Source organism: Megalops cyprinoides, chromosome 4 (genome assembly GCF_013368585.1).
Source record: "Megalops cyprinoides isolate fMegCyp1 chromosome 4, fMegCyp1.pri, whole genome shotgun sequence".
Lineage (NCBI taxonomy): Eukaryota > Metazoa > Chordata > Actinopteri > Elopiformes > Megalopidae > Megalops > Megalops cyprinoides.
Window position 1 is genome coordinate 12917870 of NC_050586.1, and position 18219 is coordinate 12936088.

The 18219-nt window shown below is 45.2% G+C and overlaps 1 protein-coding gene across 1 annotated transcript; it reads right to left on the reverse strand.

Moving 5' to 3' along the window:
- Positions 1–39: 39 nt before the first annotated feature.
- acsl2 (acyl-CoA synthetase long chain family member 2) lies at positions 40–17801 on the reverse strand. Its single transcript, XM_036526341.1, has 21 exons — positions 17624–17801; positions 9997–10250; positions 9646–9760; positions 9069–9133; positions 8821–8922; positions 8465–8564; positions 8062–8240; positions 7450–7482; positions 7276–7327; positions 7074–7147; positions 6731–6808; positions 6310–6444; positions 5697–5831; positions 5205–5300; positions 4948–5020; positions 4696–4784; positions 4426–4542; positions 4010–4153; positions 3574–3675; positions 2525–2596; positions 40–1475 (listed from the first exon to the last, which is right to left on the reverse strand). The coding sequence occupies exons 2-21, from the start codon at positions 10246–10248 to the stop codon at positions 1335–1337; spliced, it is 2154 nt and encodes a 717-aa protein (XP_036382234.1). The 5' UTR covers positions 10249–10250; positions 17624–17801; the 3' UTR covers positions 40–1334.
- Positions 17802–18219: the final 418 nt, after the last annotated feature.

Genomic DNA, 18219 nt, shown 5'->3' on the forward strand with positions numbered 1-18219 from the left:
GAGAATGTATGTTCTTGATAAAATGCTTTATTTGGGGTCACAAATCATTTTCAGTGTCATAATTTGAGGCAAGGGGGACAGGTTGGAATGGCCCTGTTTGTTTAAACAAAAAGTATGTCCTAAATAAAAAAAAAATTAATAAATGACAATATAAAATAATACAGTAATGACCTTCTTAACATTTTATTTATCCATTCTGAAAACAGGCCAGAAATTCCTACAACCTTGGGAATTAGTTCACGTCAAATAGTTTACAATCTGTATTTTTTTTCATCCAGTCTCAGTATTTACAGATTAAAATTTACCACCCATTTACAAATTGACTGCATATTATACAAACTGCATAAGTTACTGTTAGGGTAATCTTTTTAAATTAAATTACATGTCATTAGCAATAAGTGTGAGCTTGGACAAAGGACAAGGAATCCTGTCCATATAATTCAGCCAATCAACCCCCTTGCTAGCCAAGATAGCATTTATTTCAAGGAGGATTCACCAGGGGCAATACATTTCAAGTCATTTCTGTCTCTTTCAACGGAAAGGATACACTGAAACAAACATCAAAACCATCCAAGGAGCTATACTGTCCACAAAAGGGGCCTTAAATGGGTTGTTTCCTATCCTATTCTCTAGTTGTGGTGGATGGAGGTATGGTCAGATACCTTCAGACCATTGGGAGTGGGGGGGCTGGGGGGCCGGGGGGGGAGGACATCCATTGCTTGGGTGTTGAGTATTTCCCTCTGCTGTGTCCACTAGTCTGATTATTTTAACTCTAGAGTTTAACATGCTGCACTGTTGAGACCAAGGCAACCCCAAAGCACAGATGTTAGGTGGACACTGCTGCCAAAACTATCTATCATTCTGTCATGTTCAGCAACGTCCACTGCTTCTATGCCATATTGTAGCTATGTCAACTTTGTAAGCTATACAGTATAGTGCTGCCCAATCTGTCATGTCCAATAATATCTCTGCAGCTGGCAAGTGCTCTACTGGTCTAGAACTGACATTCCCAGAGCATTTCAGCAATGTGTAGCAAGACAGTTCAACATCTAGATGCCGCACCATGTTATTGGTAACATATGTCAAGTGCACCTGTGTGTTTAAATGATCTAGAACATTTCCTTCTAAAAATGTTACCTGGTGTCAGATTTAGCGATTAAGAACTTAACGGTGAGCGTAGTTTCAAATGAACCCCAAAGTACACTACAGCCTCCTGTTACCTGAGCTTGAGACCCCTGCATGCTAACTGTATTACTGTCCAGTGAAGTGAAGTGGTCCGGTTGTTGCCAGTGTGTATGTGTGCGCGTGAGTGCGTTCGCGCACTCATGGAGGTCCTAGACAGGAGTCTTGCTGTACATTTGTGAGATCTGCTCCTGGAAGACTCTGCGGATGTCCACACGGCGGCTTTTCAGTGTGGGGGTGAGCAGGCCATTGCTCACACTGAACACCTCAGGGTGAAGGTACAGATCCTTAACCTGAAGGAGAGTAGTGGGAAACAGACAAGCATATAAGCAGGTGACTCCTAGTTAAGGAGTTAAGGCCTTTTCACCTGGTGGCTCTGTTTTTGGCATGACAGGCCCTAGAAGCAATATCCCCATTGTCAACACACAGCTACTGTACTCTCGCTAAGCTGTAACTCAACAATTGTGTCTCTGTATAGCTTTGTCCATAATAAATGAAGACATTAACTTCCTAAGGTCAACACTACACATGCTGCTCAGGCAACTTCCTTTCTTGGTTCAGACAACACAAGGTTTGTTCAACAAATATTTCTAACAATGGAGTTTTTCTCCTCATAAGGAATACTGTAGGGTGTCCACTCTGAGCTACAACATTAATTTTTAATTTTTGTAATTTACTTTCCAAGATTTTCACTCTGGTGTTATTTTCTGTGACAAACATTATGGACAAAATATCTGTCAAAGTCAAAATTATTCAAAAATTACTGTAACATTATGAAAAAAGGTATACACTGATGACAAGGGATGTTTTGAATTTATACTCTCAAAAATTAAACTAAAAAGAAAAATTGTGATTTCAAATGACAAATCTGAATTTAACATTAGTTTGGTCCGTACTGCCATTTCAGCAGCTTTTGTAGGTCTGTGTCAAAAACCATCATGCATAACTGTGGTATAAAGCTTAATTGGTTCAATTAATAGTAACAGGTGGATTAAGGTTCTTCAATACCTGGCTGCAAAGTAAAAATGCAGAAACTGCCAAATTATAATAGAACTAGTGCATGTCTGATAAGTTCTGACCTGAATTTCTCTTGTGGATATAATTTATTAAGTCACTTGACAAATGTTGGATAAATAAATTTTGAATAAATTAAATTTCAACTACCAGAATATGACAGTATTTTATTACAGCTATTGGAATGAAGGAATGTCCTTAAATGGACTAGACAAATTACCAAGTGGCGATAAAACCAGAGATAATGGGGGAAGAAAAGAGATTATAAGAAATGGGAAATGTTCTGTTGGCAATCCTCGATCTCAAACGGGGAGACTGGTTTCTGTACCTGCTCAAATGACTTCAGTCCTGCCTCCTTCCCCACAGCTATCATGTCCTCTAGCACAGCCTTCTTCACATCCTGGGAACAGAGAGACCGAGTGAGCACAGGAAAGCACAGGGCAAGCAAACGCTTTTCTCTGATGATCCTTTTCAGCCTTTTCTAGCCTACTCTCTGAAAATCACTTTTAATCTAGGGCTGAAAGTAAGCCAGAACATTCAGGCATTTCATACCATACTGCTGGTGCTCCATGTAGGAAAGACAAATTTGATACAGTTAATAAAACCTGCTATATTAATTCACACTTATTATAAAACTGTAAAGAAATCTAATTGCAGAAATATGTAGTTTCCAAATGTAATCTCTTATTTAGGTCTGCTGTAGCCTAGAGAATTAAACTGTGGAGTAAGTGCAACACAGTGATGGTAGGTCATTTGTGCTTATGCTGAATTTAAAATTGTCATGGTAACTCAACTGAACTTATTGAATGATGGGAAAATAATAGAAAATAATAAAGGAATGGGAACACTCATTCCATTTCCACGGCAGTGTGCTTTTGAAGAGATGTCTACAGCAGTGCAACCATGACCGGCAGTTCTGGACTGATAAAATAAATTTACCCAATTTTTCCTAAGCATTGTAATGGGAGTTTTTTTGTTCATAAATCGATTTTTCTGGTACTGCTAGCTGTTGGGAGCCTGAGTTTACAGTCTATTGTTGTTTATGGTGATGGAATTTGAGTGCTAAAAAAAAAACAACTGAGAGAGAAAATAAGAGTGATGCATAGAATGCATCCTGGGTACTTCAATAAGAAAATAATTGGAAAAGTGTCTCTGTTCTTTCTAAATAGCCTTTCAAGGGCTGTTGTACCAAATCAATCCCAGTCTTACAAAGGACACTGACATAGTGTGTCCACTTAAACACTCTCCCTGTGATTCACTTTCAGATTCTTCCTGACCTTAATGACACTCTTTAAAAGCACAGCCCCAGGTCCCCATTCAATGGCACTTCTGTGAAATGGCTATGCAGATGTTGTGTGCGAGACTGGTTTGACTAACTGGATTCTGGCAGAGCTCTTCGTACGCTCCCACAATGCCCCTCTCTTTGGCCCAGTCTGTGAACACTTCGGGGTCAGGCACGACGATGCCGATCAGGTGAGACTGTCAACACCAGATACACAAGAGGAGAAGACAATGGTTATCATGGCACTCAACTGATTCAAGTTACAATGAACCTGCATCAGTCTATGTGACTTGTGTGTGCTTACAAAATGTGTTATCTCGTTGTTATTGGCTGTTTATATCAGTGTGCCATATTGTGTGCGTGTGTGAATTAGAGAGTATGACAGGTGAATACATAAATGCCGTACAGATGAGGTGCGTTAAATGATCTGTGAGATTCCCACAGAAATTAACACCCACCTGCATATAGTTATAAGACAGTCATGATTTCTTAATATGATAATTGCTCAGTGTGGGTGTGCGTTGGGCATACCTGCAGGCTGTCTCCGTGAACAAAGACCTGCAGCACAGGAACGCAGCGGGTGTAAACGTTCTCGATCTTCTCGGGGGCGATGTACTCGCCCTGGGACAGTTTGAAGATGTGCTTTTTCCGGTCGATGATGCGCAGAGTTCCGTTCTGACAGGACATGCAGCCAAAGAGATACGAGAGGCAGACAACAAGCTATGGATATCAAGCCCTGAACATTTAGGGAAAGGGCAGATATCAAGCTATTGATACCAGGTGCTAGATAATAAGACAAAAGATAGATATCAAGCTGTAGATATCAAACCATAGATATTAAGGGATAACTGAGAAGTGAATAGGAAATACCAAGAACCAAGAGGTACGGTACTGCCATGAGGAGTTGTCATGACATTTAAAGTGGGAGTAACTGGTATCAGGCTCACCGGTAGCCACTGTCCCACGTCCCCGCTATGCAACCAGCCCTCGCTGTCCAGCGCCTCTGCTGTCCTCTCCTCATCCCGCAGGTACCCCCGAAAGACACTGTGGCCCCGAATACAGATCTACACCCCAGAGCACACAGAGAGCCAAGCCAGAAAGAACAAACAGTAACTTGATAAGCTACTTTGTTTAATAATACAGTTCATTAGACTCTACAGCTTATTTTCTCATGATTTCTGTCCAGCCTCTGCATTTTTCTATGCCCTCTCTCTCACCTCTCCCTCTCCATTCTTAGCGTAGTAGTTCATGTCCGGGATGTCGGCCAGCTTGACCATGGCACAGGGCAGGGGAGCACCAACATGACCTGAGGGACAGAGAGAGTCAATGAGGGAGAGAGACGCACTGACACCATTACACAGCTCAGTCCACGCTGCCATCTGGAGCTCTGCTGTGAAGAGATGTTTACACACAGAGAAACGATGCGCAACGGACCAGCCCGGAGGGGGCAGAGACAAACGATCCCTCACCTGCGGTCCAGTCCCCTGGCATGGAGAACGTACAGCCCGCAGTACATTCCGTCTGCCCGTACCCCTCAAAGATCTGCACAGACAGAACATCGCCTTCCCATCATTCAATGCAGACGCACTGACATGCCTCAATGCGGCAGACTGAACTTCTGTGTAAGTGCCAAACTCAACGGTACGCGGTCCGAGAGGTGAACGGACAGGCGAACAGTGGGGACAGGTGGCAGAGAGCTAGACTGACAGCCGCACAGTGGTCTCACCAGACAGCCGAGAGTGGCCCGGAGGAAGGAGAGCACGGTGGGGGAGATGGGAGCAGAGGCGGTCAGAATGAACCTCAAATTCCCTCCTAGACTGGCCTGCACAAAATGAGAAAGCAAAAAAGCCACACACAATGTCAATAGGAAATACTCACACACTCAACACAACAGGGATTGCTCACATGTCACATGATGGGAAAAGAGTCAAATTCAGTGATTATGTCACAGCGGGCTGCTTTGTGAAAAATGTATGCATGTGTTTCAATATGTAGTTCAGTTCTAAATTAAAGCAGATTACATTGCAACCCTAATTAAAATGTGTCAAATCCAAATGAGAACATGGGAATTTCAATGTACGAGTTTCCATTTTGCACGATTCCAATGTGCTGGTGTGTTTTTGTCTTGTGTAGTGTGTCGGTTTGTTCCCTTTAGTGTGTCGCTATGCTGTCTGAGGGTTGCGGGGTGTGTCAGCGTGTTCTGGTCAGAGAGGCTCACCTGAATCTTGTTGAACACCAGACGGTCCCACAGACTGTTGTTACGCACCACACCACTGCTGAGTTCTGCCTGCTTCCTTCTGACTGCGTAATGCAGCACCGCTCTCCGCAGAGGAGAGGTCACTGAGCCCACGATCTGCACGCAGGCACACATACACACATGCACAGCAAACACAGCATACACGCAAGTGCACACATGCGTGAGCGCATGCACGCACACGCACACGCACACGCACACACGCACGCACACGCACACGCGCACGCACACACACACACACAAAAGAGATGTTTAATTTACAGACTGAAAACCTCAGTAATCAACAAAATAGCTAATATCCAATAGCCAGAAAGAGAGCTAGTCTTCTAGGAACAAAATCAAAGCCAGCCTTCTCAAGTGCAATCAATTGCAATATGAAAAATGGTTGCAGAGAGATTAAGCAGATCATCCACAACAAAATTATGACAGGTGGGTGAACACATACTCTGCACAGCTTTGGGTGAGGGTACGTTTCTGTACCTCTACAGCGTAAGTGACTCATCACTCCTTTCCATCTTAGTTTACAAAGCTTCAGTATGGCTACCAGTGGGAATGCATTCAAGGCTGAGCAGCCAACCTTGTCGTAGATGCGGTTTAGCAGTCGGGGAACCACAGGGAAGAAAGTGGGCCTCAGGGTCTTGATGTCATCCATCAGCAGGGAGATGTCCCCCTGGTAGAAGCCCACCCTGGCACCGTGACAGAACATGGACACCTTGGGGACAGGGAGAGGGGCCAGCAGAGGAATGGACGGATAATTCAAGAAGATGGAACCCATTGAAAACACATTCCAGAATCTGTATTCCAAACATAGAGCAGCGTGAGCTGTTCCAGGGTTTACAAGAAGCAAGGTAGAGTTCTGACTATAAGCCCCCCAAGGGACAGATTCCACTTGCCCTGCCTATCTCGTAAGACCAGGAATGGACACAACTGCTATCCACTGGAAGTGCCATTGCCATCTTTAGACTTAAAGATTAATAATAGACAGAGGGAGGGATCACCTGGATCATGCGCTCAAACATGTGGGCGAGAGGCAGGTAGGAGATCGACACGTCCTCTTGCCGGATAACGAAGGACCCCTGCAAAAAGAGACAAGAAGTGTCTCCTCATTTTCAAGCAGCCGGATTAGAGAGGCACTGCAAAATTACACTGTGAAAGACAGAGCGTTCAGGAAATAAGCAGTGCAATGGATCATCCACAGCAAATTGAATGTACAATTTACTTCTAATAAATTGTTCAGAGACATTGGTGATGGAGGGTTGGAGAGAAAACAGATGTTCACAGTCCCTGCCAATGCATAACGGAGGGAGGGGAGGAAGTGGGCGAAGACCTGAACTGACTCACCTCCAGGATCTTGATGACAGAGGAGGTATTGGATGCAATGTTGCCGTGGGTGATCATGGCTCCCTTGGGCTTTCCTGAGAGACAGACAGAGAGAGGGTGATAGAGCATCATGGCTGATTATGTAGTACTTCGGACTGTTTTGAGCTCTTGGTCGTGTCAAAGGAGTGGCTGTGTGATCACTGACTGGTCTGGATGGGTGTACCTGTTGTCCCACTGGTGAAGCACACAACCGCCAGGTCCTCTGGTTTTGGTGGCTGTAAAAAAAAACAATGCAGAGGCACTCCTCAGACTGACAGCACAAACAATCCTGCAGAATGACAGCCATCAAGTGGAATGTGAGAGAGAGGAAAAGTAGAACAAGACATAGGAGACTCACCACAGGATCCTTGAGATTCTGTCGCCCAAGCTCCTGTAAAACAAACCACACACACATACATACATAATTAATCTGATGTGCTGGCAAAACTCTGTATCATGATGGAACATTAAATACCTGGAGGGCCACGAGTATGCTAATTTTTTGTTCTGTCCAATAACCCCAGTTTAATTGGCTGAATTAATTACTCATCCCTACGATTTTACACCTGTACTTTGCCAAAAATACCCTGCAGTAAAAAAATGAGTAGGGCACAAGTGTAATCTTAAGCTGTAATGTGTCATTTAAAAAGTATGAAATTGGGCTAATTGAGTTGGAAGCTGGAGCAAAAACAATGTACACACAGCACCCCAGGAACTGAATGTAACAGCTCTGCTCTGTATTACACTACAGTTTGTCTACAGAGCTAGCAACCAAAACAGTAGCATGAGCACTTCGACTTGATATCACCACACCCTTGAGAATAACTGCATTCATTCATCAGAGAAACTCCAAAATTCAAAACTTCATTGCTGCAGATGGTCTCCTCTCATACATACACATGCATAGGCACACACACACACACACAGAAACAACTATATTTCATCACCATCACTGCCCCGCTGTGCTCACCATGATCTGGGCCAGCTGCAGTATCTCGACACCGCAGTTCTTCCCCCTCTCCACCAGGGCGGGGCTGAAGGGATTAAAGAGAACCAAGCAGGAGAGTGTGGGGGTCACACCTTTCTCCTTATTGCCCAGCAGCGACTCTGCTTTCTCTTCCCGGTCACAGATCACCAGCGAGATCTCCGCTGTGAGAGAAGAAGTCAGGGAGCAGGAAGAAGGGGTAAGGAGATGACATGTGAAAGATTATATTCCAATTTTTGACATCATATTTTCATATTCTGGAGCAGTGCTTCGTAAAAACTACAGGATGTCGCAGTATTACATGTTGTCTAGTAGTATAAAGCTTGTGTGTGTGTGTGTGTGTGTGTGTGTGTGTGTGTGTGTGTGTGTGCGCGTCACAGCTTCTTACCCAGGTTGAGGATGTGCACCATGGCTTCCAGGCCCAGTGTATCATAAAGTGGCACTACTGCCATGGAGAAGGTGTAACAGGCCAGCTCTGCAATGACCCACTATCACCAGCAGAGGGAGACAGAACAACACTGTTACTCTCCAGTACAGACACTTGGCCACATTCTGTCACTCTTACTTTCTCACACCTCTGCTTCACTGGCCTAATCTCCTCCCAGCAAAATTTTCTCAGACCAGCAGGGGAGCCAATGAGCCAACTCACATACTGAGATGGGATAGAAGAGGAGAAAAGAGAACAGGAGAAGTGGGGAGAGGAGATGAGAGCTTAATGGAGGAAAAGTGAAGAAGGGGGAGTACCTCCGGCCTGTTCTGTGCAAAGATCCCGACAAACTGCCGAGGGTTGGGCTGGCAACCTTTCGCCAGCAGCCCGGAGCCCAGGACTTGAGCCTGTTCGGCTACCTGAGGCAGAGGACGAGAGAGCATTAGAAAGCATCACCCAGCAGAAATCTTGGTGACTAGAAAACAATGGAAACATGGTGGACTAGTGTAGTCAATCAGGGGTTGTGTTACTGTATGTCCCTCCCTTCCCTCCTTCTCAGCCTCACCTCAGTGTAAGAGATCCACTGGTACGGCTCCCCTGGCTTCCTGAAGCCCAGACATGGACCGTCCCCTGGTCACCATGACAACACAACTAGTCTCAGTATGAGATGGTCTAACAGTACCGGAAACTCTCTGGGTCAGGTCACCGTACAGAGCAGCATTACAACATTGAGCAGCAATAGTACAACACAAAGCATAAAACAAAATAAACTGCTAAAACAGTAAAGCAAAATGCATATGCTGGGAAAACCAGAATTACCCATTTTGTATGACCCATTTTTACAGATGTTTTTTTTTCCCAGGGAAGTATCTAACTGAAAGGAACAACAGTGGTATCCTACCTATGAGTCAAACTCACGACTCAGGACCAGAGTCCACTAATCACTACTCCTCCACCTTCCAGTAATTCCACTGAGTATGCTACAAAAGGGTATTTGTGGTACAGCGCTGAACAGCCCCTTGTATAAGAACACTGCAGCTGTGGGGAATGCACAGTGACAGGCTAGAATGCAGTGCTGACCAGGAGGGTGGAGTGCAGCTCAGTGAGATGCAGAGCAGCCCTCGTAGCCCCGCCCCACCGACCTGCCACTCTCAGGCCCCTCTGGAACATGTCGTAGGCTGTTCTCGTGTCCTCATAGTAAAACTCCAGCAGACTGTCATCTTTCAGCAGAGCAGATCGCCTGCAGCTGGCATCTCCCTGAAACCAAACACACCCCTGTCAAAATGGCCAACTTCTCTCCATCTCCCTCTAGTACAGACAAAGACACACGCGCGCGCACACACACACACACACACACAGATGGAACACATAGACACGACTGAATACCTCTGGGCCACACACACAATCACATCAGTGGCAATAAAAAGATTCTCTCAACTGCATTAGCCCTTGCCACACATTAGACCCGCACAGTGAACTCCTGCCACTCTCACCTGTACAGGTATGGACTGGGCATGCAGGTCACAGGGCGGCCGGATGGGTCGGGGGCGGGTCACCAGCCAGTAGGCGGTGAGGGAGGCCAGAGCGCCCAGTCCCAGCAGGGAGGAGGGGGACAGGGACAGGGAGGACAGCGAGAAGGAGGAGGAGGAGGGGAGAGAAGGGAGGAGGCTCCGGAGCTCGTCCGCTTCCGGCAGCCGCACCCCCCCGCCGGAGCGAAGGGACCGCAACCACTCCTGGAGCTGCATAGCTGAGACAGAGACGAAGAGCAATTACACACTCCGATTCGCAACGTAATCATCAGAACGCGGATGGAATTCTAATTACACAAACTGGACACTGCACCCCTGCTGCAGCCCACTGCAAGGCACTTTACCCACAACGGTGCAGTAAAAAACATAATATAACATAACTGTGTCAACGGGTTCCAAAAGCATAAGGTAGGTAAATATGAATTTATGTCAGTGAATTACAATAACTGGACTATACTGCATTGCACCAAAGGAGGAATCCATAAAACCTATTCAATTTTATCGTTTCGTGCTGTCTCCTTCTTCTAAAATAGGGCACATTAAAAGTAGACCCATTTCTGAATCAAATTCAGATTATGAATTTACAAAAATTATGGTGACAGGTTGTGAAAATGGCCTTAGGATTTTGTGTCCTGTCTTTAAAAACTCAGGAGGTTTCCCTTAACAAGGACAACAGAACAGGCAAAACTGAAAGTTGCCCTTGTTGCCAATAGGTTCCCAGCCTCAAACCCACCACACTTCATCAGAGTGAAGTGAGAGAAGCATGAATGGATGGGGGTGTATTGGGATGATGGGAGGAACTGGTTCTGATTGGCTGAGAAGGAACAGGCGCTAAGGTTACTCTTGGCCACGCTGTGACAGTCACCACACAGACACTGTGCATTGTGCTGTCAGGGAGAGCATCAGGGACAGAGGGAGAGAGGACAGAAATAGTGACAGAAAAAATGATACACAGAAACAGAGGAAGAAACGAAGAGCGGGGACTGAGGGAAAAAAGAGAGGAGAAGGGAGTGATGGAGAGGTTGACAGAAAGACGGGAGGGGAGCAGCGATGCTGTTTGGGCCTGGTCTGGTCTGGTGGCAAGATGGGGTGAGGGGGAGGGACTGTGTATAGAGAATCAGGGCAGGGTCTCTGTCCATCTGTCTGTCTGCTGACGTGTTTGCACGCCAGTGTGGAAAATTGGTCAAAATGACCTGGAAATGAATACGAGTAACGCCAGAGAAAGGGAATCGCCAGAACGGGGGACCCTTGCCAACAAATATTTCCTTCTCTCTTTCATCCCATGAAAATTTCTACCCACAAGCGTTTCACTCTCAGTCACCCCACTGATGGTAACAAACAGTCTCCCCTCTACCCCTTTCACCCCCCGCCTCCCCCACCCCCTCGCTCCAGGGGACCAACTCTCTCCACCAAAGAAATCCCTCCCCCTGCTCCCCCTCAACCTCTCACCCACTTCCTCCCCCTTCTCCAAAATAAAGAGGATAAAGAGTGATGTCACCCCCTCTCCTTCAGTCACTCCACCAAGCCCCCTCCCCCTCTCACCCCCTCCCGATTTAAAGACACAACAGCAACCCATCATTCCCCATCTTTAACTCATTACCCTGCCCCCCACGCCCCCCCCCCCCCCCAAACTGTGGGATGGGCAACTCAGCCGTAAGCACAGGGAATTTTGCCTGAGTTCTCGTTAATGAAATGCAGGCCTAATTACCGTGAAACGCATGTGCCTCTTCCGGTGCCACAGGAGAGATTCTGGACTCAAAAGTTTGCCAAACACCCATTAAGTCAAACTGCTCGGAGGCTGAGAAATTACAGAAATGTTCAAACAATCAGCTGGATCAGAGCAGTCGGAAAACACAGAACTGACACCTGTGGGAGTAGAGCTATTTGCAGAGGTGGATTGGAGGCTTCCTATGGCTCTGCTTAAAGGAATACAAAGACAAACATGAATAAGCCTTTGTATAAAATCATTTCAGAAAATCTATGGTTCACTGACACAAGAGAAGATCCCCCTCTGTCCATTTCAATGGTAGTATTCTCCATCTTCTCCTCCCTCCCATTCATAATGGCTATTGTCAGCACCAGACAGGGAGTATTGTACTGTTCTGGCACATGCTTGCACACAGAGCAAGCCCAGAGGGAGGAAGACAGCAAGACGGAAAGAGAGGGAGACATGGCCAAATTACTCAAACCGACACTAAGCAAAGCTCCATCAATCTGTGCGTCTGAAATAATCAAATTTACTAAAACAAAACACCTACAGGCCTGAGTCATTACCTCAGCACAGGCGAGCGTTTCATCGCATTTTCCTCTCCACAATCATCACTGACATGAAATGGCTGCTGAAAACCCCTCTCTGCCTCACTCAGTCTCTCCCCCCCCCCCCCCCCCCCCTTCTCCCTCTATCTCTCTTCCTCCCTCTCACTCACACACACACACACACACACACACTTAAGGAAAGAGCTAATTACAGAGATGAGAATGTATGACAAAACTGGACCACAAGAATTTGGGGTAGCCTTAGGTTGCCTGGAGAACTGTAAAGAGTATCATTTTAACCTGCTTCAAGTGTGTTTCAGTGAATGCAAAATGACAGGAACTGGTAATGTTGGTCTACTCTTCCGAACTTTTAATCTCTATGACAACAGATATGGAATCGCCATTGATTTCTAACTCAGCTGTAAGCAGTGAACAGAACAGCAGATTGTTCTGGAAAAGGAAACAATTTAAGTGGCCCTTTTTTTCCAAACAACGTGATGTGGAATGCATTTAAGAAGTGTTGTAAAAAGCAGCAATTGGGCGGTGAGAGGAAACGACAGGCTCTAGAAATGCACCTGGAGGTAGTTTGCCACGTCTGACTGGGCCTCTTTACACTATCCAAACATTTAGGTCCTCTTTTCATTGCAGCACTGCAATCCATTCCTATTTGTCTTACTATATATAGATAAAGAGTGCCCTAGCTGCATACAGCTCTTTCCCATCTCTGTACACACACTGGCAATGCCATCATGGGTATTTTACAAGAGAGTCTGTCGCAAAAAGATGATTACTATATTTAATCTGACAGTATGCTTTCCCTCGAAGAATTAGTAATTTAGATGGAACTGTGACACCCTTTTAAAGTACAATCGTAAAGACAGCAACTGACAAGAAAAGAATCAAGGACTGAGGCAAGAGCTGCAGACACACACATACGCATATGAACATGCATGCATGTGCACGCATGCACACACATGCACATGCACAAACGTGCGCACACACACACACACACACACACACACATGCACATGCACAAACGCGCACACACACACACATGCACACACACACACACACACACACACACGCACGTGCACAAACGCGCGCACACACACACACACACACACACATGCACATGCACGTGCACAAACGCGCACACACACACACACATGCACACACACACACACACACACACACACACACACACACACACACACACACACACACACACACACACACACACACACACGCATGTGCACAAACGCGCGCGCACACACACACACACGCACGTGCACAAACGCACGCACACACACACACACACACACATGCATGCACAGGAACACAGACACGCGCACACACACGCATGCACGCTCTTTTGGTCTAAGTAGCCCAACATGAGTCAAGCCAATGAAAGGAAAATAATTTGCAACTGCAGTCATTTCTATTACGAAGCATTCCGATAACTTCTGCTTTGCAAAGTAATGCCTGGCCTTCATGAATGACCTCTGTTGGCCTGTGACTTAAATTAAACCTTGCAAGCATTTCAAAATGGGGGCCTGCCAGTTTCTCAAGTGTCACAGACTGCTAAAAATGTACAGGATAAGATGCTGTTGAAAAGCATTACTCATTCCAAAGCTTCCATCATATAAGGGTACAAGCGGTGCACATATTTATCAGCGTTAGATGCTCGCCTTGCACGAGGGTAAATCGGGCCTTAGCCTCAATAGACTACACGCTTATAAGGGGCCCTGATCCCCTCACTCTTGTACCATGAGGCACCTGTCCTGGGGAGAGAGAAGTGGTTGGTTGGTGGGGGGGATGGGGGGGTTGCTCTTAATAAACATGTCTTAACCGGCTGAGCTTTCCAGTGATAAAAAAAAAACACTGAACTATATACCATAAGAACATAAGACCATAAGAAAGTTTTAATGACAACAGTAAGCCATAGGGTCCACCTAGGCTTCCCATTTTACAGCCACGCAAAGTTGTAAATCTGATTACGTTTGCAGGCCGAAGCAAGGTATGGTAGTGGTGTGTCTGTCTCAGGAACGGAAGGAAAAAAAAAAAAAAGTCAGGCAGGGAATGCTGTCAACTGACCTAGAAAGGTAGGGAAAGGGAGAGCGGGAGAGACATCGTTTAGCACTGGACCTGCTCCAGTTACATGGCATTGTGATCCAGTCCAGGGTTTCAACAGCCCGTGTGATAAATGAGTCTAGTGTTAACAGTAACAATGTAGACTCACAGGCCACTTTATCCCAACTGGATGGATAAAGCACATTTGCCACATCATGCCATAGTCCTTGTATGTGCTAAAAGGACATATAATGTACCAAGCAAGGAATCAATTACAAAACTGCTTTTTTGTGCACACTCTCAGCTGTTTTTAAGTGGCCATTGATAAAGATGGCACTTGTAACAGAGAACTTATATAACCCCTAGATGAGCAAAACTGCAGTGAAATAGTTGTGGCAAATATCCATCATGACAACCAAGTGAAGAGCACCTATTACTCAGGTAAATGACGAAATGATCCCCGTGTAAAAACGAATGAAGACTTCACCAGGATGAAAAATGCTTCTGTTTACCCTGTCTGTTTGTGACAAAGGACGCTGGTGGATTTCTTGATGATGTGGCCTCCCTGGCCCAATGAATAAAAAGTGTGGCTAAGTGCTACTACTTGGGAACTTAGAGACCTCAGTGAGTCATAATGGCACAGAGTACTCCCCTACATTATGCAGCATTTCGCTGCACTGATGCCACATCCCGCCCTCTCGATAAGGACCTCCCCCCACACACACACACACACACACACATGTAGCACCCATCAAATACAGCTCCCATGCAGGGGAGGAAAGGAAAGGTGGGAGCATAAGAGGCGAAGAGTAATGTGGGAAATCAGAGAGAGCAGAGCAGGTGATAACATAATGGAGGACAAAACGCGAGGGAGAAGGAAAAGAGAGAGAAAGAGAGATGCGATTGAATGCTACAGGGGGGATTTGGAAGTTAGGTCCAGAGAGGAAGTCGGTGATGGAGCTGTTAAACGGGCAATAGGGTGAGAGAAGTGGGGGGGTTAGCAAGTGAGTTGGGGGGGGGGGGGGGCAGTGAAAGGCCTGGGTGTTCTCTAGCTGTGATTTCCAAATGAAGCGTGAAGAACGCGAACACATTCACAATGAGAATCAAGAGAAGGAACAGCAGAGGGGAGAGGAAGAAAGGAGAGGGCCTTTGCGTCATGATGCAGGGCTGGGTGAGAGGGAAACATTAACCATCAGAGCACTGAGCAGGGATTCTGCCCAGCCAGCCCTGAAAGCGGAGATCTGGGAAGCCACTGATCTCTTACTGTACGGCTTTCATTCAAATCCCTCGCATGTGGTTGGTAGTGACGCCCCCAGCCACCCTGCACACAGCTGTAAAACATACGCAGGATTATATCAGAGCGTGGAGCAGGACAAAATGTTGCTCATGATTCCACATCAGTTTATTCAACAGTATTTGTTAATCAGATAATACTACACTGTGGCTTCATAGCAAACAATACTGGGAGTCAGAATAAGTCCAGAATATAAAATCAAAACAAAAGTATTGCTGTGCCTAATCATTCCCATTTATAAGTCTATCGATAATTACAATTACCTATCGAGATTAAATGAATTTTTATTGCGCCCTCTTAAAATACTTGATAATTTTTTGCCATTCGAGACATCTTTTTAGAAAATTTCAAACAGGACCTTTTGCACATTTAATGGGTTTTAAAAGCACCATTTTTGTCAGGCTCGTCACAAAGCAGTACAGTCAGGCTCCAGTCTCCCAGCACATTAGAACATGCCAGTGTTTGTGGGGACCAAACTAGTTCAGCACTCCATGCATGACCGGGCAGGTCCAATGCTGCCGTCTCATACCAGGTTACTGCAGATTGTTACTTTGACTCAGTGTGGCTCCAGCATAACAACCGTGCTCTGTGTTCAGAGACACTGCATTCCAACAGCACTGAACATGTCAGCAGGCAGGCTCCATTCCCACACACACACACGCGCGCTCACACACACACACACACACACACACACATGCGCGCGTTCGCGCTCACACACGCACGCACACATACACATACATACACATACACACACATACACACACACACACACACATGCGCGCGTTCGCGCTCACACACGCACGCACACATACACATACACACACATACACACACACACACAGGCCAATAAAACGAGAGGAGCACAGGCCAAGTCACACAAAAATAGGCCCAACTTCATTCTAAGCACTGAGAGACGTTTTGCTAGTACTTATGTTATGTTGAGAGAAATTAACCAAAATAACAATAATAAAAAGCACCAGCCGAAAACAGTATAACACCTGCTTAAATGTGTCACTCTGTTGAAAAGGGCATTTCAGTTAGACAAGTACTGACTTACAACTTTCTGCTAGTGCCAAGTATACTTGTCTAAATACAAAAAGAAATAAATCAAAATGCAGGCAAACCAACAGACACGCCCAATGGTGAGAGCAAAGTAAGAAATAACATACAGCGCATTCCTAAATAGGCAAGCAAGTGGTTTCCATTAGTCCTATGCAATTGGCCAACTGCCATTTCATTCAATTCAACAAATTATGCCTCTTACGCAACAGAACACACCACTGCTGAGAACAGCAGTCAACAAACAGAACCCTTCAGCTGCACTTAACCCAAGAGAAGTACCTTCAGCGTTGAGGTCCTGACATGACTATTATATGGTAGGTTTTTACCCACAACAGTTATAATAACAAACCAAATAATAATAAATCGGGATAAAAATACAAGTACCACGTTCAATTGTTCATTGAATGTTTTAAGCGCATCTCTGCGTCAGTTATAAAAGTTGCATAAAAACTGATACAGCATAAACTTTTTTCTAAATTATTTTTCTAGGGCTTTTTCCCATTTCTGTTCTAACACGTAACTGGAGTACTCTGACGTTAATTAATCTCACTTTGACATGCATAATGCAACTGTGCCTAATCAAAAACAAATGTGCAAGAACCAGGAATACAGACAATTTTTTTAAACTATTTTCTCCATCGCAGCGATGCCTCTTGCATGCAGGCAAATATTAATTCGCCTCATGCTCGCATGCGACTTTAACTTTTAATTCAAGTACTATCACCATCAGATTACGTCGAGCGCAGAATGATTACTAACGCAGAACGAATGCTCAAGCGAAGCCTGTGCTCACTTGTTCCTGCAAGTGAAACTTGTTCAAGCTGACCTATAAGTGCGTGGGGCAATTTTCTTGCAGCATTCCTGTATTAAAAATTTACGATGAAAATCGGAGCAGCACCAAAATCTTACCTGAACAAAAACTAGGTCACCCGTTTTCTCTACTTCGAGTCTCTGTGAAACTCCAACAGAAGTGTTACGTAGAAGTCCTCCCCGAACTCCGCTGGCGCCGGAGCGCGGACCCATCCTGAAACGCAGCCCTCCCCCCTTCTCTCTTCTCTCCCGACTGACGTCATTCCCGAAGAATACTAGAACAATTACTTCAGCTAATTAAGCCAGTTATTAAAATCACCAAATCGCTTTGAATACGGGATTAATCTAAAAATTAACTATGCCGGCAGTGGAACTGTTTACTAATCAGAAAAACGTAATAATTACTGAAAAAACGAAATGTATCATTTGTAACCGAATACAGATTTTCTTTGAAAGCTACCGTACTAAATCACAAAAGCCAAAGAAAATAACGCAAAACAATGGGTAAGAATTATATAAATATTTGCTCTGGAAAGATCGTATTAGGCAAATATGCATAACTGTACACCATACATTTAATATGGGGTTATGCTACAGTATATGAGAGACTTTATACTATACTATTTACAGCTTTAATGCTGTGCTGATGAGGACTTGATGGCTGTTGGGCCTTCACGCAAAAAAAAAAAAAAAAA

Excerpts from the sequence above, each read along its gene's own strand:
- acsl2 (XM_036526341.1), bottom strand. The coding sequence starts at position 10,248 with ATGCAGCTCCAGGAGTGGTTGCGGTCCCTTCGCTCCGGCGGGGGGGTG. Across the intron at positions 9,134-9,645 it reads GAGGGGCCTGAGAGTGGCAG|GGGACGGTCCATGTCTGGGC; the intron begins GTCGGTGGGGCG and ends CATGGTGACCAG. Across the intron at positions 4,154-4,425 it reads ACGTGGGACAGTGGCTACCG|AACGGAACTCTGCGCATCAT; the intron begins GTGAGCCTGATA and ends ATGTCCTGTCAG.